At 36.3% G+C, this 24,593-nt stretch overlaps 1 protein-coding gene across 1 annotated transcript in view; it reads right to left on the bottom strand.

Annotated features, from left to right (window-relative positions):
• Positions 1-3,933: 3,933 nt before the first annotated feature.
• Positions 3,934-24,593, bottom strand: part of LOC145986955 (ATP-dependent translocase ABCB1-like) — a 149,543-nt gene continuing 128,883 nt past the window's right edge. The window contains exons 24-25 of the mRNA XM_083121419.1: positions 5,208-5,354; positions 3,934-4,140 (exon numbers count right to left, since the gene is read on the bottom strand). Of these exons, the coding sequence (XP_082977545.1) occupies positions 3,934-4,140; positions 5,208-5,354 (354 nt within the window). The remainder of the gene's footprint in view (positions 4,141-5,207; positions 5,355-24,593) is intronic.

Genomic DNA, 24,593 nt, shown 5'->3' with positions numbered 1-24,593 from the left:
AGAGACCTGTAGGAAAACTAAAACGAAGATGGAAGGACAATATTTGGGATGGACCTAACGGAAATTTTGGTAGAGATGGAAAAGAGTATATAGATCTTTCTCAAGATAGGGACAGATGGAAGGCCTGTGTTGATGCAGCCATGAACCTTTTGGGTTTGAGAAGGCTAGAGAGTTAGTTAGTTAGTTATGAAAGCACATGCCACTATAAAAAAATACAATCCCTGGCAAAAAATGAATTTAAAAAAAATGAAATTTATTTCCATATAATGAACTTCAACCTATACAATTGTACATATTTTTTTTTTAATTTTGCAGGATTTAAATGAAACAGACGTAAATAAGAATTGGGAACACGTACGTAATGCAATAGAATCAGCAGTTAAATAAAGTATAAATCAAGAAAAAGTAAGCCATGGTTCGCATAACCTAATAGAAATAGATTGATTGATTTAAGTCCACTTTATGCACAGTAAGGCTAATCGGGCCTGGACCTGTAGTTTAAAGTGGGATCCCAACCACTACATGCCTCCACCAGGGATCAAACCCTTGATTACAAGGCGACGACGCTACCACTGCGCCATCGGGGAGGCACTAATATAAATAGACTTAGGCGGTTAAAGAACAGCAAGTTTTAGAAGATTACTTGAAAAGTAAAATTAACGAAATTGAAAAAAAAGTATCAGAGGTGCAAATGAATTGAGAGAGGGGTGGCAACCTAAAGTAAACTTGATAAAAAATGGCTGACTATTTTAAAATAGATGGAAGAACTACTTTAATGACGTTTTAAATGTTCATGTAGGAGATAAATCAGAAATAAATTAAGTACGCACAGCAGAACCTAACTTGAATGAAGTCAAAGATGCCAAAGAGAGAAATTAGTCGAGAAGAAACTTGTTAATATGTCTGACAAATGTACAATTCATGATGGATTAAAAAAAAAAAAGAAAAGAAGATGCTCTTTTTAATTTTTTTGCCTTAGAATATGCTTTTAGGAAGGTAAAAGAAACTAACGAAGTACTGTTAGCATATGCAGATGATGTAGACTTACTGGGGAATGATGTAAATACAATTAAGAATAATGCTAAAATATTTTTTCAAAGCATCTAAAGAGATAGGTTTTTAGAAGTTAGCAATGAGAAATCTAAAGATATGTGCTTACAGGCCGAAACCAAGTGATAACAACTTGTTTGAACCAGTTTTCCAAATCCAAATACTTAGGAGTAATACTAACAAATGAAAATGATATTAAAGAAGAAATGAAAAGAAGGCTTAATTCATGTTATTTTTCTCTTCATAAAACTTTTGTCCCCTCATTTCATATCTAAGGAACTAAAAAATTGAATATATATATATATAGATCTTGCTCAGGATAAGGACAAATCGAACTTTCGGGTTCAAGAAGGGTAGAGAATTAATTAATTAGTTAATATTCAATGTAATATGGTTTCACGTATTAAACAAAAACAAAGTTAGTAATATGGTATTCATATTGACAAGGGAATTCTTACAAATTCATTATCTTCGTAAGTTCGCCAATAGCATTTTTCATCCTGTGTTATTTCAAATCTTCAATTATGCAATGCAAAAAAGAAGAAGAATTTCCATGACATGATAACATGAACTTGTACGTTGAAAGAAAAATGAAAACGAAGACCTGTGATAAAAAAAACAACAAAAAAAAACACGCTTGATATTCAAAAGAAGGTGGCTCTTCCATGATAATTTTTACTTTCTCAATCCGAACAAATTCATAAACATTATCATCATTGAATGTTGTTGTTGTTGAGTTGGTGTTTTAAGTCCACTTTATGCACAGTGTGGCTAATCGAGACTGGACCTACAGTTTAAAGTGGGATCCGAACCACTATGTGCCTCCACCAGATATCAAACCTGGGACCCTTTGATTACAAGGGGACAACGCTACCACTGCGCCATGGGGAAGGCCCCATCATTGAATGGTTGGTTACGTTGTCCCTCCGAACGAAAGATGGAATGTATACAAGCCTGTGCCTCCTAAGTTCATCGTGGCTTGCGAAATGAAACTTCTGATGATTTTTATTTTTTAAGAACATGCTTCGCTAAAGAGGTCAAAATGACAAGTTCCGTAATTCTAATAACTTGTTGGTTTCATTACGAACGAGGAAGGATAGATGGAAGCGATTGTGGATAGATAACAGGATAGATAACAGGATAGATGGAAGCGATTGTGGACGAGAACAACAAGAAGAAGAAGAAACATAAGGAGATTAATCGATGCGAACAAGATAAAAGATGATCTGATGTAATGATACTACAGCCATGCATTCTAAATTTTCTAAGTCCACAGCATTAAAAAAAAATCTTAAATTGCAAATATCTCGAAAATAGTAAGAGTTATCGAAAAAATATATCGAAAAACACCCCCATACGGTATCGTTAGATACCTCCCCTGTCGATTTTGGAGGTGTAGAATACGTGTACCAAGTTTTGGTGGTCCTGGGGTCAAGGGGTAAGAAGTTAACCCACCCTCCAAAACTTTGATCACTCGTAACTTTTGAACGAATAGTCGTAGAAAGGTTGGGTTTAGTGCGTCGGTCGAGTCTCGGTGTCCTCTGTCCTCCCATACCAAAATAAACATAGGTCGTCATGGAACCAATTTTTCATCAATCGAAAATTTTCTAAGTCCAGCGTTAAAAAAATCTTAAATTACAAATATCTCGAAAATGGTAAGTTATCGAAAAAATATATCGAAAAACACCCCCATACGGTATCGTTAGATACCCCCCCTGTCGATTTTGGAGGTGTAGAATACGTGTACCAAGTTTTGGTGGTCCTGGGGTCAAGGGGTAAGAAGTTAACCCACCCTCCAAAACTTTGATCACTCGTAACTTTTGAACAAATAGTCGTAGAAAGGTCGGGTTTAGTGTGTTGGTCGAGTCTCGGTGTCCTCTGTCCTCCCATACCAAAAGGAACATAGGTCGTCATGGAACCAAAAAAATTTTCCGAAAATTTTCCAAGTCCTGCGTTAAATTGCAAATATCTCGAATTTTTGACGAACAGAGGTGTCCCATAGGACCTTTGAGAAAAAAAAAAAACACGTGAAACTCTACAGAGGTGTGGTTATCTAACCGCAGCTGTTAGAACCTTTTTTTTTGGTTGGGCACCACGCACCCTGGCGGGGTTATAGACGCCAGGAATCCTAAAAAAAAAAACAATTATTATTATTTGTTTGTTTGCTTGAAAAAAACACGTCACAATACGGAAATAATGAGAAGCGAGCGCGTTCGTGTGTGTGTGGCAGAGAGATCACATTGTTCCGAGAAGTTTACAAAGGTCACGATATATAAACATTGCCGGACTTAGAAAATTACGATAAGGTGCATTCGTACTTGAAGTACGAGAAAGTGTATTTACTCGTACCGGCTTTTCTGCGCTGTGAAACATCGTCAGCGCAATAAATGAGGCGCGGAACGTGGAGAGAAAGTGAGTTTTTGAGGTTTTGGTGCGATTTTCTTAGAGGTCAAAAAATCAGGGGTGATCTCAAACATACATTTACAGTACTACTGAGGAGGGTATCGAAAAACTCGTAGTTCGTTACGATAATTGTTTAAACCGGTAAGGAAATTATGTAGAAGAATAGAGAAGTGTATGTAAATTCAGAAAATAAATTGCTTTTTGAAAAACATTTACTTACTTCGTTTTTATTGCAAAACGGACCTTACTTTCAAAATAACCCTTGCACATGAAAAGTTAAAACTAAAACTCAGAGATACTATTAGGTATGACAACTCAAGAGCCACACTAGTACTGTTATTTTTACTTCCTGAGAATTATTATATTTCACTGAAACATCTCATGGTAAAATATAAATTATTGTGGTTTTGCTTTTATAAAGAAAACAATATTTTATTTCTAAAATCATCATTATACTGACAAAAATTACATGCACAAATACTAAGATGTCATTGTTCTTTTATAATTAGTCCACATGTTTTTATAGTAATTGTTTTCTTTAAGAAGTTCCGCAGGTGATCCCTCCTTTGCCACTCTACCATTCTGTAACACAAATATGTAATCTGCATCCTCTATGTAGATTGGGTTTTCTGTGGTAATAACAGATGTTCTTCTAAAGCATGAATTGTGAATTCCTCTCTGCATCATCTATTAAAGATATGTAAGATTGTCTCAGAAGCATCTTTTTTTTTTATAATCAAATTGTAGGACACATTTTACTTGATTGAGACCTTTGCACACCCATCTGTGTACCCAGGTCATTTCATATTTAACATCAAGGAAGAAAATGTACTTTTGTAGTTGATACCTTTATATGTATTCAGTGTTTCGACATGGGTTGCCAGTTTCTACTCACCTTTTCATCATTGAAACGGTTATTTATGAAGAAGATACTAATAAATGCTATAGATAAAGAAGACACTTTATTATTCTTGGGCTCTATTCCTCCTCGAGTGTGCTGCATTACATCAATGTGACTACCATATGAAATGCTTCATTTCAGTACTTGAAACTTGCTTCATATTTATTACCATTATTCTTCAACTACAGGTGAAAATCTTCTTCCTCCAACCATAAGTTGCAAAATATACATAGTCCCACAGAAGTAGAAAGAATGCAGGGCAGACAGTGCTCACAAATAGGTGAGAAAACAGAACTGGAATTAATATATTTTCCACAATGCACCGTCACCACTGAATGAAAAGTTGATGATCTAGGAATTCAGAAATATGGATACAGCTGATAAAAACTGTAATTTTCAAATACAGGGACAACTGATGTCCTGGGATGCAGGACATGTTACCTACATAAGGGACTGTCTCTTAAAATCGGGAACAGCTTGCAATCCTAGCCGAAACATTGAATCGAAAAGGTATCGATGTTTTTCTACATTTGTGTTTGATATACAATTTTACATGATTTTAACAGAAATCTAGAAGATTATGTTCAAATTTAAGCGAAAAATGCAAGCTCGCCCAGGAGTTGAATCTGGATCTCTGCCATATCATGCCACTGTTCTACCAACTGAGCTACTGGCCCAGTCCTGGTTTCATCTGCTTTTTTTTTTGTTTATGCTGTTTTGTGTGTGTGGAAGATTAGGAAAATAAAATCAACAATCAAGTTCAAATTTTAATGTTCTACAATTGATGAGAAACAAATTATGTTAATCCTGGATCTTAACTTTTTTTTTGCCATGAAATGTGAATTTAACTTACCAATTGGCTGTCATGGTCTGAAGGTGATACTGGAACATCAATCAAGAGAACCGTAGGATCTTTTATAAGAGCTCTAGCTAAAGAAAGTCTGAATTTCTGATCCGGAGACAATAAATATCCATTGTTGCCAATTATAGTATCATATCCCTGAAATGAAAGAACATGTACACACTTTTAAAATGCTATCAATATAATTGGTGAAGAGAAACAGGAAAGCTGAAAGATAAACTTATTTACTATAAAAATATATGTAAAAATTAACTTCCTTCCAGACTTCAAGTATCTACCTATCCCACATCTCCTATGGCTCCTAGGATGTGTGTAGTTAAAACTGGTGGAAAGAGAAGCTAATACATATTTTCGGTTAGTGATAAGAAAAACTGCAAAACAGGACTGGGAGATGATTGTGTCTGTACACTTCCATCACCTGTAAATAGCTCAGGAACTGCACAAGGTAGAATAACATTCTAGGGCTGAGTCGATACAGATCAGTAGCAGTAGGGTCATTCCATGTCAAATCATCCAGTATTTTGTGAAAATGTCACCCACCATCCCCGATTTTGATGAAATTCGGTATACTTATAGAATTTTTAATGATGATGATTACAAAAATGACAATTTTTTTTTGATTGGTCAAGGGGTTCAGAAGTTACACACATTTTAAAATCTCCGTGTACGCCACTTGCGGCTCCACTTTGAATGACACACATTAGGTTATAAATGATGGTATCTTCCCTCAGCTTTGCCGTAGAAACTTCAGTTTCTTTTCTTTTGTTCAAAATTGTAAGTTTTCATTTAGATAAGGTTTCAGATGAATGTATCAATAGCCATGTATTTTTAGGTATAGTTTCATGTATTATTTTAGGAAAAAAATGCTTTAAGGTATAATATTCAAAATTTCTGTTCACTATGTGTGAAGGTAAGCATAGGCGTAACCTGGTGAGGGGAAAAGGGAAGCATTTGCCCCCTCCAAAATTCATAGATTAAAATTTACAAATAATAATTGCAGTGGAACCCCGATTTCAATTTCCTTGATTTTACATTGTCTTGCATTTTACATTCAATCTTGGTGGTCCCAACATAGCAAATTGCTGAGAAAGTTTCCTCCATTTTACATTTACTCGCATTCTAAGTTTTTTCAGCTCTGTCGCCTGAATAATGTAAAATCGAAGTTCCACTGTATCTAAGTCAGTTTCAACTGTCTTCAATTTTTGAAGAAATATAATCATCATTATTAGCATTCCCAAGTTTAGCATATTATCTTTGAGAACATTCTTTTTGTGCATTTTATCTCAATATGTAAGTTCTTTTTTTGGCTACTCTTCACGGGGATATGTAATATGAAGTTAAAATTATAATAATACACATTTGTGCTGATTGAATTTTTTCCAAATGAGGCTTTTTTGCCACATATGAGGGGCGATCAGGTTGCTCTGACCCTAACATAGAAAGATAGTGTTTCAATTTTTTTTATTTTTCAATATACGTACTCCCCTGCAACTCCAATGCACTTCTCCCATCGTGCTCCAACGCCTGGATACCTTGCAAAAAAAAAATTCTTCCAACTGGTCCTCCAACCATGAGTCCACAGCCCTTATCACCTCAGAATCATCAGAAAATTTTTGCCCATGAATGTCATTCTTCAAATGTTTGAACAAATAGAAATCACTGGGGGTCAAATCTGGGGAATAGGGTGGGTGGGGCAACAATTCGAACGAAGCATCTGCGATAGCAGCCCTCTCAATGCGTGAGGTGTGGACAGGTGCATTGTCCTGGTGAAGGATCACACCACGGGTCAATATCCCATGCATCTTTTTCTTGATGGAATCACGTAATTTCTTGATTAGGTCACTGTAGTATGTGCCAGTGATGGCTTGGCCTGTTTGTAGTTGGTCCACAAGGAGGACACCCTTGCAGTCCCAGAAAATTGAGGCCATCACCTTCTTGGCTGACGTTTGCACCTTTAACTTCTTCGTTGGTGGAGAATGTGGGTGTTTCCACTCCATGCTTTGTGATTTTATTTCTGGGTCGAAGTGATGGACCCATGTTTCATCCATAGTTACAAATTGGGCAAGGAAATAGTCTATATCAGCACGAAACTTGTCAAAAATTATTGACTGATGAGCACTCGGGTGCGCTTCTGATCTGGGGTGAGGTTTCGAGGGACCCATCTTGCAGCAATTTTTTTAATTTGCAATTCCTGGGTAATTATGTTTTGCACAGTGTCATATGACAGGCCACACATCTCAGCAATATGACGGATAGTGACTTGATGATCCTTCAGCACAATATCGTGGACTTTGTTAATGTTTTCGGTCGTCATGATAGTTTTTTGGTGCTCCACCTGCATGTTCATCCTCACACGACTCTCTCTCCAACAATTAAACTCACAACACCATCTCTTCACCATACTGTATGAAGGAGCAGTGTCCCCTAGTGTATCCACCAAGTCCTCATGAATTTTGGATACCATTCACTTCTTCTTCTCAAAATATTTGATCACAGCTCTCACCTCAGTTTTCTCCATTCTGGCACATTGACACAACTTCACTCAGTTAAATCCCAGTAAAAAGAAAACTGTATGTTACTCAGACATGCAATTCAGAATGGAAGTATATAAAGGATCACTAAACGATAACAAAATAAAAAAAAAAACAATCATAACGTCATTCCTTCTATGTTAGGGTCGGAGCAACCTGATCGCCCCTCGTACCACAGAAAATCTCCTTGTGACGGGCTGGTTGGAACAGTTTAAACACTTGTATAGACTTCTACAGTATCAAGTAACAAGTGCGGCAATGATGTACAAATTAGAAATAGTATTCAACGCATAAATTTCTTACTAATCATGTAAGGTGAAATGACAACAGCGCACAGTGCAATGTGTCAGCGATTGCAAAGTACTACACAACAGAACCAGGAAGATTAAGTATACTATTTTGAACTGCCTGGGAGATGGAAAAAGAGAAATACTGCACTTATGCAATGAAATCTATGAGAAAGGGGATTGGCCACAAGATTTCACGGAGACTGTTTTGGTACCTCCGCAGAAGTAAAGTAATGCCAGAAAATGTTCTGAGTACAGGACAATCAGCTTGATATCTCACTCGGCAAAAATTCTTCTAAGAATTCTGAACAGACGCCTATACTCGAAGGTCAGTGGCGAGTTAGAGCAAGAACAGTTTGGTTTCAGGAAAGGAAGAGGTACAAGGGATGCAATTGGTTTACTGAGGACCATCGGGGAAAGATATTTAGAGAAAGGAAAGGAGGTGTTTGTAGTATTTGTAGACCTGGAGAAAGCCTTTGATAGAGTGAATTGGGTTAAACTTTCAGAAATTCTGAAGAAAATTCGTGTAGATTGGAAAGAGAGAAGACTTCTAAGCAACTTATACATGAATCAACGAGTTAAAGTGAGAACAGGAGATGAAATGACAGAAGGCTGTGAAATTGCAAGAGGAGTACGACAAGGATGCTGCCTATCGCCTACTTTGTTTAATATCTACTTAGAAGATATAGTGAAAAATTGTTTCCAGGGCACAGGAGGTGTCAAATTGGGAGGAAGAAGAATAAACTGCATAAGATTTGCTGATGACATGGCATTATTCGCTGAGGATGAAATAACCATAAATAGTATGTTAGAAGAGTTAAACAGCAGCTGTGAGCAGTATGGGATGAAGATTAATGTAAAGAAGACAAAGGCAATGGTTATAGGACGGAAACCAAGGAATATTAATGTGAGAGCAAACAGTGAAAGAATCCAGCAAGTGGATAGCTTCAAGTACCTTGGATGCACTATAAGCAGTGACATGAGCTGCAAACAAGAAGTGAAAATGAGAATCGCAATAGCAAAAGAAGCTTTCAATAGAAGAAAAAATGTTTTTTGTGGACCCATGGACATAGGTCTAGGGAAGAGATTAGTGAAATGTTTTGTGTGGAGTGTAGAACTATATGGTGCAGAAACCTGGACGTTGAGAAGAAATGAAGAGAAACGACTCAAAGCTTTTGAAATGTGGACATGGCGAAAAATGGAGCATGTAAAATGGACAGACAAGGTAAGAAACGAAGCCGTACTGAAAAGAGTTGGTGAAAAAAGATCTATACTGGAGACCATCAAGAAGAGGAAAATAACTGTGGTTAGGACACTGTCTAAGAAGGAACTGCCTACTAAGAGATGCCTTGGAGGGAATGGTTGAAGGAGGAAAAGTCCGTGGAAGAAAGAGATATCAGCTTATGGATGATATTAAATTAACTGGGCCGTATTCTATTACGAAGCGTAAGGCAGAGAATAGGGAAAGCTGGAGATTGCAGTGAAAAACCTGCCAATTAGGCAGAAAACAATGAATGAATGAATGAATTTTGAACTTAGGCTACAGTTTTGGTAAGTTACTTTTTACAAGTAACCAAGTTACAGTTACTCATTTAAAAACTAACTTGAGTTACAGTTATTGGTACTTTGAAAGTAATTGCAAGTTACTTTACAATTACTGTGAAAGTAACTGTTAATGATCATTGATTTGTGTAAAAATTACACAAAATCAATATCATGAAGACTTGCGTATTTTATTTATCTTTCTAGTACCTAATATGTCTTCATATATTTACATTACTACTGCAAATAAATAATGGAACACAGAGTCGTCTTTGCTTTGTAATGGTAGAACCAGTACATGATCCTTTTCTTTATTAAATGTTGGTATATGTTCATTAATATTATTTTCATGGATTGGTGAAGGTAATATTTGTTATTCAGTTTCTAATGTAACCTGCTACAGAGCTGGTCTAAGTGTCTGGGAAAGCCAGTTGCTCAGAAAGCAGGTAGTTTAAAAACTTGTCCTTTCAAAACCCGGAGGGCAGTGGCGGCAGGTGGCAACTATGATGGGTAGTGCCGTGATCAAGTAAATAGGAAAAAAAACCTCCGCAATGGCCCCCCGCCCCCTCCTTGAGTGTGCGCCACTAGCCAAGATGTTTGTCCTTGTTTGGTAACGTGGAAAACAACATGTGTTTAAGTAATAACGTACTAATCCGATTCATCTTCACTCACTGACCTATCTTTATACACTACAGGAAACTTGCCTAAAAATATAACAATTACAAGAGGAAAGGAAAAACAAATCCTATCACCTTCTCCTCCTCCATGCACACGTATTCTAACTGGATGCCAAAAATATCTTTGTTATGAAAAGAAATTGTCAAAATGCCAAAGGAAACTTGCATCATCATAGGATATTTTTTAAAAAGTCTGGATGGCCCTCTTGGTGCATGTATCTATTATCCAAAATGTTCATTTAACTTTGTAAAAATATTAGGTTCGTTTCTCCAAAAGTAGGCAGAAATTACTTCCCCAACGGGTCTTACAAACCAGTCGTATTTAGCAACTTTTTTGTAAGGTGGCAACTGTGTCGTGTCAACACTGCGAAAGTTCCCTCGCCAGGCCAGGCTAAGACTGGCACGGTTTCTTATGGGCTAACCCCGCCTCCTGCCACTTTGTTCTCGGCTCATGGTGGAAATTTTCCACGCTGAGACTTCTTCAACCCTCTGCACGTGTGTAAACTTGGTTAGGTCCCTGATTAGGCCAGATCTTCCGCGGCACGAACTGTTGCCTCGCGAGGGTACGAACGAAACAGCTGGCGATGCAGTGAGGAGGTTGGGGTGGTCGTCACGTCAGCTTGACCGATTGCATGATTCGAATCTCCTTGTCTGTAAACTATCAATGTATTCATTTAACTTTACTTGGCGACATATGAATTTCTTCTGAGGGTAGTGCCATGGCATGGCAGCTTTACCCCTTGAGCCGCCACTGCTGGAGGTTGAAAAAAGAAGTCGTTTACTGGCTTTTTTCGAATCGCCTATATAAGGGATTCTATTGAGTAGCGGGGGTTGGCATTTTTTTGTTGCTTGGGCAAGAGGAGAGACCTTGGCAGTTCTCGATGCCGGTAGTGGCTGTGGCTAGTGGTCACGAGTCAACCATTCTCATGGAGATAGTACTGATGGTCTAGGCCAACGTACAAATCTAGTTTTGCACCCAAGTTTTAATTTTGTATTAAGAAACGGCGTTTTTAGTAGTGGCTGTGGCAAGTCTAAGAGGGCTAGCAGTCACGAGTCAACCATTCTCATGGAGATAGTACTGATGGTCTAGGCCAACTTACAAATCTCGTTTGCACTAAAGTTTTTAATTTTATATTAAAGAAAGGGCACTTTTAGTAGTGGCTGTGGCTAGTCTAAGAGGGCTATCAGTTACGGGGTAACCATATTGAACACTATAAGGATGGGACCTGTCATCTTGATGGGTGACCCTATTTCTATTGTAATTTTGACAATGTTAATTTTGCTCCACAACTTCCATGTTCTGTGACTTTTAACAAATATTAGTGCTATACTCTTGTGTAAAAAGTTAAACTTTTATCTTACATGTGAAGGCTACTACATTGGATTACTACTATAAGTACGATCACTCGTCATTTTGAAGGGTACAGTTCTTAGGTAGAAAAATCTGTTAGCAATAGCATATTCTAAGTGTGAGTGAACCTTATTTCATCTTGGCTCATTGTTGTTCATCTAAGGGACGTATGTTCAAGTTGAATGTTACTTCAGGTAGGTCAACGAATTAGCTTACAGTAAAAAAAATTGGCAAACTCTATTCGTTTACTCTATTTGGCTCAGTGCAGTGTCCTATGTCGCCCGAACGTGGCTTACTGGATCGTGATGTTGTTAGCTACCTCATTATCTCAGTGATTTGTCAGATGTCGAATCTGAGGGAGAAGACAATATTTATGAATATGATGAGTGCAGAGTAGATAATGACAATGCCGGAATGGATGTTCGTTACATACTACTTACGAACTTGCCTACATTTATTCTTCAGGTGAAGATGTGCAAGATGATGACAATACATGTGAGTGTCGGCAGATTGATGTTTCCTCCTTTATTGATTTTTATTGTTTTTGTTTATTTTACTTCACTTTTGTGCAACTTTGGGCTAATTGCAAAGATGGAGACGAGTGATCATATGATGAAATTGATGGATGGACAGTCACAAACATCCATGCCCAGGCTGGGATTCGAACCTGGAACCCTTAGCGTCGTAGCGCGATGTGCTAACCACTGCATCATGGGGGCCGGATTTTCCTCCTTGCTACGCCCCTTGTGGGTACGTACTTACATGCTATTTACCACGGCTACAGATATCTTAATCTCAGGGGATAGGTTCTTTGTTTGAGAATTCAAAATAAGAAAGCGTTTTATAGCCAAGAGGATATAGTAAAATGCGGATCTATATTCTGAGAACTTGACAAAATACAGAGAATATATATATATATATATATGTATAATCGAAAAGGCTTCTCCTTCTTTTATTATCAAAAAGGCTTCTTCTTCTTTTAAAAGGCTTCTTCTTTTAATATGGAAAAAGCTTCTTCTTCTTTTATTATGGAAACTGCTTCTTCTTCTTTTAATATGGAAAGGGCTTCTTCTTTTTCTTTGAATTTCTTCTTCTTTTATTATGGAAAAGGCTTCTTCTTTTATTATCAAAAGGCTTCTTCTTCTTTCCTTTGTTTAATTTATTATCTTCCTTTAAAGCGTAATCTTATTTATGTGTTCGCTTTCCCCCCGCTTCTTTGTCAAACAATACAAGCTGTACTTGTAGAAAGAGTAGGGTCGACTAAACTGACAATAGCGCCACCTCCTATTGGACGACCAAAGGGGAATAACCAGGATCGCTAATAACAAGCGCTGCCAATGGCCCAGTGCGACTAATAAAGAGCACAACTGAAAAGTGCTTGGGGCGTCTAATTTGACACAGCGCCACCGGGGACAAACAACCAAAACACTGACGATGTTCTCCTCGTCAGGAAAATAAAAAGAGATAGATTTCTGAATTCGTTCGTTTACTTAATAACTTTCCTAAACGTTTCATATGCGGCCATATTCTTAATTCTTTTAATTTACTATATACAACATTCTATTTACTTCTTTTATAGTATTTGAACTCTTCTTTTATATATTTCTCAATTTACTATAATATATATAATCCCTCTTCTCCGCTCTAAGTTTTATATAATTTCCCTTGCTCCTTTTATATAGCGTGCTGCCATCTCTCGTCGATTCCGAGAAACCATTCCTCCTTGCAACTTTCATTGTGTCATCGAAACTGGCACGTGACACAATATTCCCCTCCTTGAGGATGAAAAATTTATATATTGGAAAGTTCATTTGTAAATTTATAAATTTTTCCCTCATTCTATGTGACTTCTCTTACTGTTTCTATTGTTCATTAACCAAGCTCTTTTTGACTTCCTCCATGCAGTTGTACCTACGGATATTCTCCAGGTTCTCCCTTCTCTCTATCTTTGTTTCTATATGCTTTACTACCGCTGTGTTCCGAAACAAATTCATGACTTCATATAGACCTTCATATATGAAGAACAATTTCTTGATTGCTTTTTCTGATGCTTTGCTCATTGGGTGTGTTTTGCAAAATACTAAGTCTCCCTTTTTTAATTTTATTTTCGTACCATTCTCTGCTTTCTTGTTCATTTTCTTCATTCTCTTAATGTATATATCTAGTAATACTTCCTTAGTCTCTTTTTTTGGATATTACTTCCCTCGGCCAATCAAATTCCTTGAAGATTCCGGGTTCTTCCATATATCCCAGAAACAATTCAGCTGCACTCTTCTTTGTTCTCTCAGATATAGAATTATTTATCCATCTTATTGCTCTGTTAACTGCTGTAGACCACTTCGTATGATTGTCATGACATAACATTCTTAGAATTCTTACTATTTCCCCGTTATAGGGGAGACCGGGGTAATTAGAACATGGGGTTATTGGAACATGTTAATGTAGAATAATTTAAAACGAAAAGACTGGTGTAATAACATTTCATACCTATGTACCTACACTAAACCTACATGCAGAAAATTTGTTATTGGAATAACTACACAAAAGTAAGTTTTATTTGACTTTTATTATACACCTGCAAAAATGATGTGACGCATGCTTGGTATTTCTCTGCTCCTGCATATACTGGATGTGAATGAAAGAACCCTTTCAAAATTTTCTTCACCCCTATAATAAAACATAAGGGCACACATCATTTCATGTGAGTTTGGTTGTCTATGGGCAATTTGCCTGGTTTTTATAAGCAAAGTTCTTATTACCCCAAAAATTTCTGCAAATGGGTTATTAGAACATTGCGTAATTTGCTTGATTTCGCTTGGGTATACCAGATTGTACATGTAACTATTAGAAGTTTTTTCTTTACTACATTGTAGAATGGCCTGTAACCTTTCAAATAAATCATAGAACACTGATTTTCATTCACACATATTTGCTTCACAGCTGGGAAATTGAACTTTATGAAAAAAAGACGTTAACTTGGGATTTTATTTAAACAAGCATTGATAACTCCAGAAGAAGTAGAGCTATTGTGTTCAAATTTGCAGGGTAAATGGGACATTTATATATGATATTCGTATTACCCCAACAGCAATCTAAAGCTATTCAGTTGAAATTTCCAACTTATGTTCCATTAACCCCAAATGGGGTAATTGGAACAATTTTATGGTGTCATGACAATTTTTTTTTTTTGGACGAGTATTTGCAATGCAGGTATGGTCATTATTTTTTTCAAAAATATGCAAAAGATGTCCTTTTAAATGGTAGAAATTTTTAAAAAATCCATCAGTAACTTTCTGAGTAATTTACAGTGGAACTTCTACAGGCTGTTTCCTGTTCTAATTACCCCGGTCTCCCCTATCTCTCTATCGGGTTCGAACTTGGATGATACCTAGTAACGTTTATCATCTTAATTCCTTTAAACTTCATGTAATCCTTAAAGTATTCCGATACAAATTGTGTACCATTATCCGTTAGAATTTTTAATGGAACTCCATAGTGTTTGACAAATACTTCTTCTAAATATTTTACTATTTCCTTTGCTGTAGCCTTCTTGAGGTTATAACATATTACAAACTTACTGCATACGTCGACGCATGTGAGAATATATGTAAATCCTCGCGATCTTGGGAGAGGTCCAATCAGATCAATAGATATCATATCTAGAGGATTTTTTGCAGTTACGTGTAACTCTTCTCTTTCCATTTTTAATTTTGAAGGTTTAGTTTTTATACATAACATACAGTTTCTTACATGATCCACCACGTCTCTCTTCAAACACTTCCAAAAGAAAAATCTCCGGGCAAGTCTCAATGTTTTATCGATCCCGAAATGTCCAGACTTCTCATGCACTTCTGCGAGTACTTTTTTAATTAGTGCTCCAGGTATGCAGAGTTGCACTTGATTAGATTTCTCTATGCTTACTCTAAAAATCATTCCTTCCTTAATTACATATTTTCCTTCTATTTTCCTCATTTTCTTTTCGTTTTAATTTCTATCTCCATTCAAAACATTTAGGATGCCGCTTAATTCTTCGTCTTTCTTCATGCTTTCTATCCATTCTTGTCTGGATATGTTCCCGAGTTCTTCATCCATGATGGCGTTTATGGATAACTTCAACACTTCCTCCGGTTCCTGCATCATATGTAAAGCAGATCTACTTAACGCATCTGCAATTTTATTTTACTTTCCTTTCATGTCCACTATTTCAAAACTGTATTCCTGGAGAAGTAATGCCCATCTTGTCAAACGAGGATTCCATTGCCTAGCAGAGTTTAACCATATAAGACTCTTATGGTCGCAAAGAATTTTAAATTTTCTTCCTTTCAAGTAAACCGCAAACTTTTCAATAACGAATATAATGGCCAAACATTCCAGTTCGCTAATGGTATACGCCCTTTCGAACGCCTTCAGTGCACGACTCGCATATTGAATTACAACATCTTCTCCATCCTCGGTTTTCTGGAAGAGAGAGGCCCCTAGACCTATATTTGATGCGTCTGTTCCTATGATGAAAAGTCTTTTAAAATCTGGCTGGCCTATAGCTGGACTAGATGTTATGTCTTCTTTTAGTACATTAAAAGCCTTTTCCTCCTCTTGTGCCCATTTCCATTTCACCTCATTTCTCAAAAGATCGTATAAAGTCTTGGCCTTTGAAGCGAAATTCCTAACAAATTTGCTCATCCAATTGCATATCCCTAAGAATCTTTGCAATTGTTTCCTGGTTGTAGGCTTTGGAAAACATTTTATAGCCTCATTTTTATCGCTACAAAGTCTTACGTTTCCTCCAGATACTATATGCCCTAGGAACTTGATTTCTTTCTTTGCAAACGAACATTTCTCTAACTTAACGGTAAGTCCTGCTTCTTTCAATTTACATAAAACCCAGTCTATTTTGCTTACATGATCCATCCAGTCCTTTGAATGTATACACATGTCATCTACATATATTGCTAACCATGACTTTGTTTCCAGACCAAATATTCTGTTCAGTGCCGTTGTAAACGCCGACACCGATGAATTTAGTCCGTAAGGTAGTCTTCTAAATTGCAATAACCTGGACCCATACCTAAATGCTGTGTATTTTCTAGACTTTTCTTCAATCTCCACCTGGAAGTATCCTAGTGTTAAATCAAAAGATGTGAAGTACTTACTTCCCGCAAATGAATGCAACAACTCATTAATTTTATCTACTTGATTTTGTGGTAGTAATACATGGTTATTTAGCTCTCTCAGGTCCAAAACAGGTCTCACGCCTCCGTTTGGCTTATCCACTACGTGCATGGGGCTTATGTGAATACTATTTGAATCTTCTATGATATCCCAGTCTAGCCATTTCTGTAGCTCTTCTTCAACAGCTTTCCTCTTGGTAAACGGTATAGAATATTGCCTAGATACTATGGGCTGATTTGTGTCTACCTCTATTTCATATGAATACACATTCGTAAGTCCAGGTCGCTGGCTAAATAAGTTCCTATGTTTGACAAGTACATTTCTCAATTCTCTTCTCTCGTTTTCAGAGATTTCTATGCATTCGCTCACTTTATCTTGTATTTCTTTAATGGACGCCACATATTCATTTTCTTTTTTCTTTATTTCTCTATGTTTATCTTCGTCGTATTTACTTTCTTTATACATAACGTCCCTTTTGTTAACCACAAGACCTTGTTTTCGAACACACATTTCTTTTGTTGACTCGTCACACATTGTCTCCATAGGAATATCAAGTCTACACGACTCTTCCAATTCCACATTTAGCCTTCTCTCTTTAACATGAATGTGCCCATCATACTTTTCTAGGAAAGACACTCCTAAAATAATCTCACACCGTAATCCTTTCACCACTAGGAAATTTACTGAGAAATTTTCACCTTGAATATTCATCATGATTTTTATCGATCCCTGTATCTTGTATTCATCCTTGCCGGCTGCCATGACCAATCTAATCCTGTCTTTCTCGCATGTATCTAATCTAGCTTGCGGGTACTTCTCTCTTATTTTCTTCCAGCATTCGTAACTCATGACTTCCACTATGCTTCCACAATCTACCAAACATTTAACTTCCAGTTCTATTATTTTAGCTTTAACATAAAACGTTCTCCCAGGTTTTAGTCTTCCAAAGTCTGGTTCTCCTACTAAACATAATTCTAAACTGTCGCTGGGTTTCTCTATTGTTTCTCCCCTCATTTCATGTTCCTTTTCACTAGCTCTCACACCTGGGGATTGCTGCAAGAGCATTACATGTTTGACGCTCGATTATTCTGGGCGTTCTCCAAATGTTCTCCTCCGTGCGATCTTTCTTGGAACCTTCTTCCATCATTACAATAGCTTCTTGTTAGCTCCATTGCCTCGTTTCTCTCTTCGTCCTGAGATATATTTCTTCTCTCAGTTTCATCATTGGATGCTCGTCCATTCTGCTGTCTTTCTTCTCTTTCCTCTCTCCATCTAGGACTTCCCCTTCTGCCATATCTTTGGAACCTATTTCGGCCTCTATATGTCCTATCACATCCCTGGTACCTTCCATCTCCAACAAACTCTTGATTCCTGACGTGATTGTTCCTATTTCTCAAGTTGGTTCCTCTTCCTCTATCCTGGTCCTGACCTCTCAAATCCAGATTTCTAACCTCGAGCTCTTGTTCAGAACTTTTGCCTGTTGCTATTATCTTCGTCATCATAACGTCTCTTTGAATAAGGTCGACCATCCCTGTCATTCCTCTCTATCCCAAGAGTTTTGAGTTTTCTTCAACATATCTTCTGTCCTTAGGTATTCTATTAAATCATCCACTTTCTTTATTTTCACCGCTGCTATGGCTCTTTGGATTCTTACTGGTAGCGTTTGGATTACTTGTTTCACTAATTCCTCTTCACTGCATCCTTCTTTCAAATTCTTAAAGCTTCTCAAGGTTTCCCATGTACGTTCCTCCAGACTTTCAATTTTCGACCAGTCGATGTGTTTTCTTTTTAGGGCTTCCAATTGCCTTTCCTTGATGTCTTTGCTACAATAGTAATCTAAAAACTTTCTACTGAATTCTCGAAAATCTTTGAATTTGTGTTGGTTTAATTGGTACCACCCGGCTGCTGACTGTTCGAAACACGTGTCAAAGAGACTACGAGTCATGTGATCTGGGATTCTCATTAAACGTATGTTCGTGGTAAGCTCCTTCAGGAATTTCCTTGGGCATTTCTCTGATATATTCCCATTACATTTAGGCATATGCTGTAATTCCTGTGGTCTAGGTATCCTTGATTTATATCTTTCACAGCCTTTGTATTCTTCTTCTAGCGTATCTAAAAATTTCTCATTGTTGCTACTTTCTTCACTACTCCTCCATTTTCTCTTTCTCCTTTGGTAAGATCTTTTCCCATAATCTTTTTTCCTTTCTTCTTCCATTGTAGACTCATCGCTAGAGCTTTCTTCTTTTATCTCTTTCTTGATATAAGTCTCTTCCTCTCTGCATCGAAAACTGGATCTAGCGTTCCTTTCTTTTACTGATATATTCCCTAATCTTCTTTCCACTTCTTCCATTCTCTTCTCTGTCTTATCCATCCTGGATACTGTTCCATTTATTTTTCTATCCATTTCCTTTCCTCTCTTATCTGCTGCATTCATTTTGGCTCGATTTTCCACAATCTCCTTTTCTATACTTAGAGTTTTTTTCTTGAGCTTCTTGAAGTCCATGCAAGTTTTCTTCTCTAAGTTTTAAAACTTCCCTTTCGATTCTATTGTTTATTTCCAGACTTCTATCTTCTATCAGGAGCTTAGCTTCCTCTATCTTGCTTTCGTTTTCTTTTATTCTTGAACCGGCTAATTCTATTTGAGATTTACTTTCAACCAGCTTTCTCTCCAAATTTTCATTTCTTTGTTTATTTTCCTCTCCGAGATTCGAAACCTCCTCTTCTATTCTTCTATTTATATTAAAACTTGTACTCTCGATTAACAACGTTGTTTCTTCTATCTTGCTTTCCAGCGACTTTCTATTTCCTTCACACGTTTCATTCAATCTCAAGAACATCTCGTGGGTTTCGGACCTCGAAGCTTCCAATTTCCTGCTATTTTCCTCGAGCCTTTCTTCCATCTTTTTATTATTTTCTTCAAACTTCTCTTCTAACTTTCTACTACTTTCATCTATCTTTTCTTCACACTTTCTTTCTAATCTTCTGCTATTTTCTTCCATTTTCTCTTCGAGTCTTCTGTTATTCTCTTCCCCTTGCATCGATAACTTCTGGAGCATTTCTATTATGTTCACCTCTTCCATCCTCTTTGGTTTTTCCTTCATTTTCTCTTCTTCCTTTCCCCTTTTCTTCTCTTCTTTTTCATTTATCCTTTCTTCCTTGCAATTTTTGCATACGTAATATCCTCTTTCACTTATTCCTATGTACTTTTCTCTTCTTATCTTCTCACATAGCCAATGTTTCATTTCTTTGCATGAGCTGCATAGGATAGTTTCTTCCTTATTTCCCTCTTCTCCACAGCAGTTTAATATTTCCTTTCTGTCTTCCATTTCATCCATTATAGTTTCTCTGTTCTCGCCTTCAATTTTATTTTCTTCCTCCATTTTGGCTTTCTCCTTCTTTGCATTCTCAGTCACAATTCTGCTAGCCGCAACGTTGGTCGCCACTAATGCTACGCCCCTTGTGGGTACGTACTTACATGCTATTTACCACGGCTACAGATATCTTAATCTCAGGGGATAGGTTCTTTGTTTGAGAATTCCAAATAAGAAAGTGTTTTATAGCCAAGAGGATATAGTAAAATGCGGATCTATATTCTGAGAACTTGACAAAATACAGAGAATATATATATATATGTATAATCGAAAAAGCTTCTTCTTCTTTTATTATCAAAAGGGCTTCTTCTTCTTTTAAATGGCTTCTTCTTTTAATATGGAAAAAGCTTCTTCTTTTATTATGGAAACGGCTTCTTCTTCTTTTAATATGGAAAGGGCTTCTTCTTATTTTTTCTTTGAATTTCTTCTTTTATTATGGAAAAGGCTTCTTTTTCTATTATCAAAAGGCTTCTTCTTCTTTCCTTTGTTTAATTTATTATCTTCCTTTAAAGCGTAATCTTATTTATGTGCTCGCTTTCCCCCCGCTTCTTTGTCAAACAATACAAGCTGTACTTGTAGAAAGAGTAGGGTCGACTAAACTGACAATAGCGCCACCTCCTATTGGACGACCAAAGGGGAATAACCAGGATCGCTAATAACAAGCGCTGCCAATGGCCCAGTGCGACTAATAAAGAGCGCAACTGAAAAGTGCTTGGGGCGTCTAATTTGACACAGCGCCACCGGGGACAAACAACCAAAACACTGACGATGTTCTCCTCGTCAGGAAAATAAAAAGAGATAGATTTCTGAATTTGTTCGTTTACTTAATAACTTTCCTAAACGTTTCATATGCGGCCATATTCTTAATTCTTTTAATTTACTATATACAACATTCTATTTACTTCTTTTATAGTATTTGAACTCTTCTTTTATATATTTCTCAATTTACTATAATATATATAATCCCTCTTCTCCGCTCTAAGTTTTTTATAATTTCCCTTGCTCCTTTTATATAGCGTGCTGCCATCTCTCGTCGATTCCGAGAAACCATTCCTCCTTGCAACTTTCGTTGTGTCATCAAAACTGGCACGTGACATCCTTTCCAAGTGAGTGTTCGTGTATTTCTAATTTTTGTGATAGAATAGCATAATTATATTTTTGAAAAGCTCCCACCAATGAAAAAAGCATACATAGTCTAAATGGTAAGAAAAAATGTTTCTACAAACACAAAAACTTAAAAATAAATAAAAATACACCATAAGTAAATAAATAAAACACACTCATAAATAAATAAATGAAAAAATTGAATAAATACAAGAAATACACATACACACCATGATGTTGACAGGTGATTTATTTATATATTTTTGTACAGAACATATTTAATTATAATTTTGACAATGTTAAGTTAACTTCACGTCTTCCATGATTTAACTGAATATGAATAACATGGTCCTTCTGAACAGACAATTTGTTCCTTTTGTGACCCTCTATTAGCCGCTGCAGGAGGCAGAATTTGTAATGACTGTTTATAATGATGTGAAAATAAAAGAAATAGAGAAACACAGGTGTTGTTTCACTTTCAGAATAAAAGCAGTGAATAATATTGCATGGAAAAACTGTACCCGTCAAAATGACGGGTTCGTCATAATACGTAGTTACGAAATCACCATCCTCCTAGTGTTAAACAGACATAGTTCTGATGGTCTAGGCCAACGAACAAATCTCTATTCTACATATATCAAAAATATATCATTTCAACTAATTTGGATCATGTGGGGGTTATTGCATTTGTAATTCATTTGTACATATTTAAACAAGAAATAAATAGTCTTCTTATATCTTTTTAATCTGAACATCCGAACTTTCATTCATGAGAAAAGAAAGAATTTCCCTTATATCCATGGTACAGAAAAATAACAAGAAATTGTATGGTAGTTATTCTAACATGTGTTATTTTGAATGAACCGTATTGTTAGTTTATCATGTTTTTGCATCTTATTCACCTGTGGCAGTAGCAGAACAAGTAACAGGTAGAGCCAAGGCAGGTTTTCTGTCGAACAGAGGAAAAAGAAGCAAAACAGTTTTGAACGATTTTAATTAAGAAATCATTAGTATGCTAACCATGGTATTTTGAATATTCTGTCATTGATTTCACTTGCACCTATTTCTTTCTCCTCCATTCCAAGTTCAACAAGATCCAAAGATCTATTCCTTCGACAATGACTTTTTCCTAGCCTGACAAACCACTCCAAATAAACGCAGCAGTCCACCAAAAACACTGAAGTGTTCAGATACAATTAGAAATGAATTGAAGTAAAACGTGGATGTTCTAAAGTTAGCATGCAACAGAGCATAGCTTCCTTGCCAGGCCAGCAATTCCAAGAAAATCCTTTTACGTAGCATCCAGAGAAGGTAAATATATTTTTTTTATAGTTGGGAGCTAACTAACTCTCTAGCCTTCTTAAACCCGAAGGTTCATGGCTGCAGCAACATAGGCCTTCCATCTGTCCCTATCCTGAGCAAGATCTATATACTCTTTTCCATCCCTACCGATTTTCTTTAGGTCCATCTCAACGTTGTCCCTCCATCTTCGTCTTGGCCTTCCTACAGGTCTCTTACCATCGGGTTTCCCAACAAGAATCCTGTGAACTCCTCTTTCCTCTCCCATTCGTGCCACATGGCCTGCCCACCTAAGTCAAGAAGTCTTCTTGGTTTAATTATTCTAATATCTGGACACAAATACAAATTATGTAGTTCTAAATTATAACCTTCTCCACTCACCTGTCTCCTCATCCCTTTTAGGTCCAAATATTTTCCTAAGAATCTTATTTTCAAATACTCTCAATTTATGTTCTTCTTTCAATGTAAGGGACCAAGTTTCACACCCATATAATACTACAGGCAAAATTACTGTTTTGTATATTTTTACTTTTAGTTTCTTAGATATTAAACGAGAAGACAAAAGTTTATGAAGAGAGAAGTAACATGCATTTCCTGAATTAAGCCTACTTTTTATTTGTTAACATTACTCCTAAGTATTTGAATTTGGAAACTGGTTCAAACGAGTTGTTATCAATAATTAGAGATTTTGATTATTACCTAACACTTGGTTCCGACCTGTAAGCATATATTTAGTTTTCTCTTTGTTAACTTCCAAACCTATCGCTTTAGCAGTTTTGAAAAATATTTTAGCATTATTCTTAATTGTATTTATATCATCTCCTAATAAGTCTACATCATCTGCATATGCTAACAACTGAGTCACACCATTTAATTTTAGTCCTTTAGTTTATTTTACCTTCCTAACAGCATATTCTAAGGCAAAATTAAAGAGCAATGGAGATAATGTATTTCCTTGTTTTAACCAATCATGAATTGTAAATTTGTCAGACACATTAATACCCACACGAATTTTACTTTCTGTTTCACTGGTGCATACTTTTATCATACTAACAAGCTTCTTAGGTATTCCAAACTCGACTAATATATTATACAATTTATCTCTTTTTGACCGAATCATATGCTTTTTTTAAATCAATGAATAGCTGATGGACATTTTGATTAGAATCCCACTTTTTCTCAAGTGTCTGTCTGATGTGAAAAATATGATCTGTAGTTGATCTGTTACGTTTAAATCCACATTGATAATCACCTATAATTTCATTAGCATATGGGGTTAGTCTTGTTAAAAGAATGTTAGATAATATTTTATATGTTGTTGAGAGTAGAGAAATTCCACGGTAATTATTGCAGTTCATTTTATCACCTTTCTTAAACACAGGAACAATTATGGATTCTTGCCACTGTTGAGGGATTTCTTCTTTATTCCATATTAAACAAATTAATTTATGAATTTGACATATTAATGAATTTCCACCATATTTAATTAACTCAGCTGGTATTAAATCAATGCCAGGTGATTTGTTATTCTTAAGCCTTTTAATAGCATCTTTAACTTCAGTCAAGTTAGGTTCTGGAACTAACGGTTCTGCTGTGTGTACTTCATTTACTTCTGATTTATCTCCTACATGAACATTTAAAAGGTCATGAAAGTAATTCTTCCATCTATTTAGAATATCGCTTGGGTCAGCTAGAAAATCACCGTCTTTATCTTTTATCAAGTTTACTTTAGGTTGCTACCCCTTTCTAAATTCATTTACACCTTTATATAAATCTGATATTTTTGTTTTTGCGGTTTGTTTCAATTTCGTTAATTTTGCTTTTCAAGTAATCTCTTTTTTTACTTCTAAACGTGCAGTTAACTTCTCGCTTTATTCTATTATAATTGCTTAGATTTGTATCATCAGAGTTAATTAACCACCTAAGTCTGGCTTGATTTCTTATTTCTATTAGATTATGACATTCATTATCAAACCATGGCTTACTTTTTCTTGGTTTATTGTATCCTATACTTTCTTTAGCTGCTGATTCTATTGCATTACG

Source organism: Lepisma saccharinum, chromosome 4 (genome assembly GCF_977018435.1).
Source record: "Lepisma saccharinum chromosome 4, izLepSacc3.1, whole genome shotgun sequence".
Taxonomy (NCBI): Eukaryota; Metazoa; Arthropoda; class Insecta; order Zygentoma; family Lepismatidae; genus Lepisma; species Lepisma saccharinum.
The sequence above is the reverse complement of the archived record's forward strand: the minus strand, read 5'-3'. Positions and strand labels throughout refer to the sequence as shown.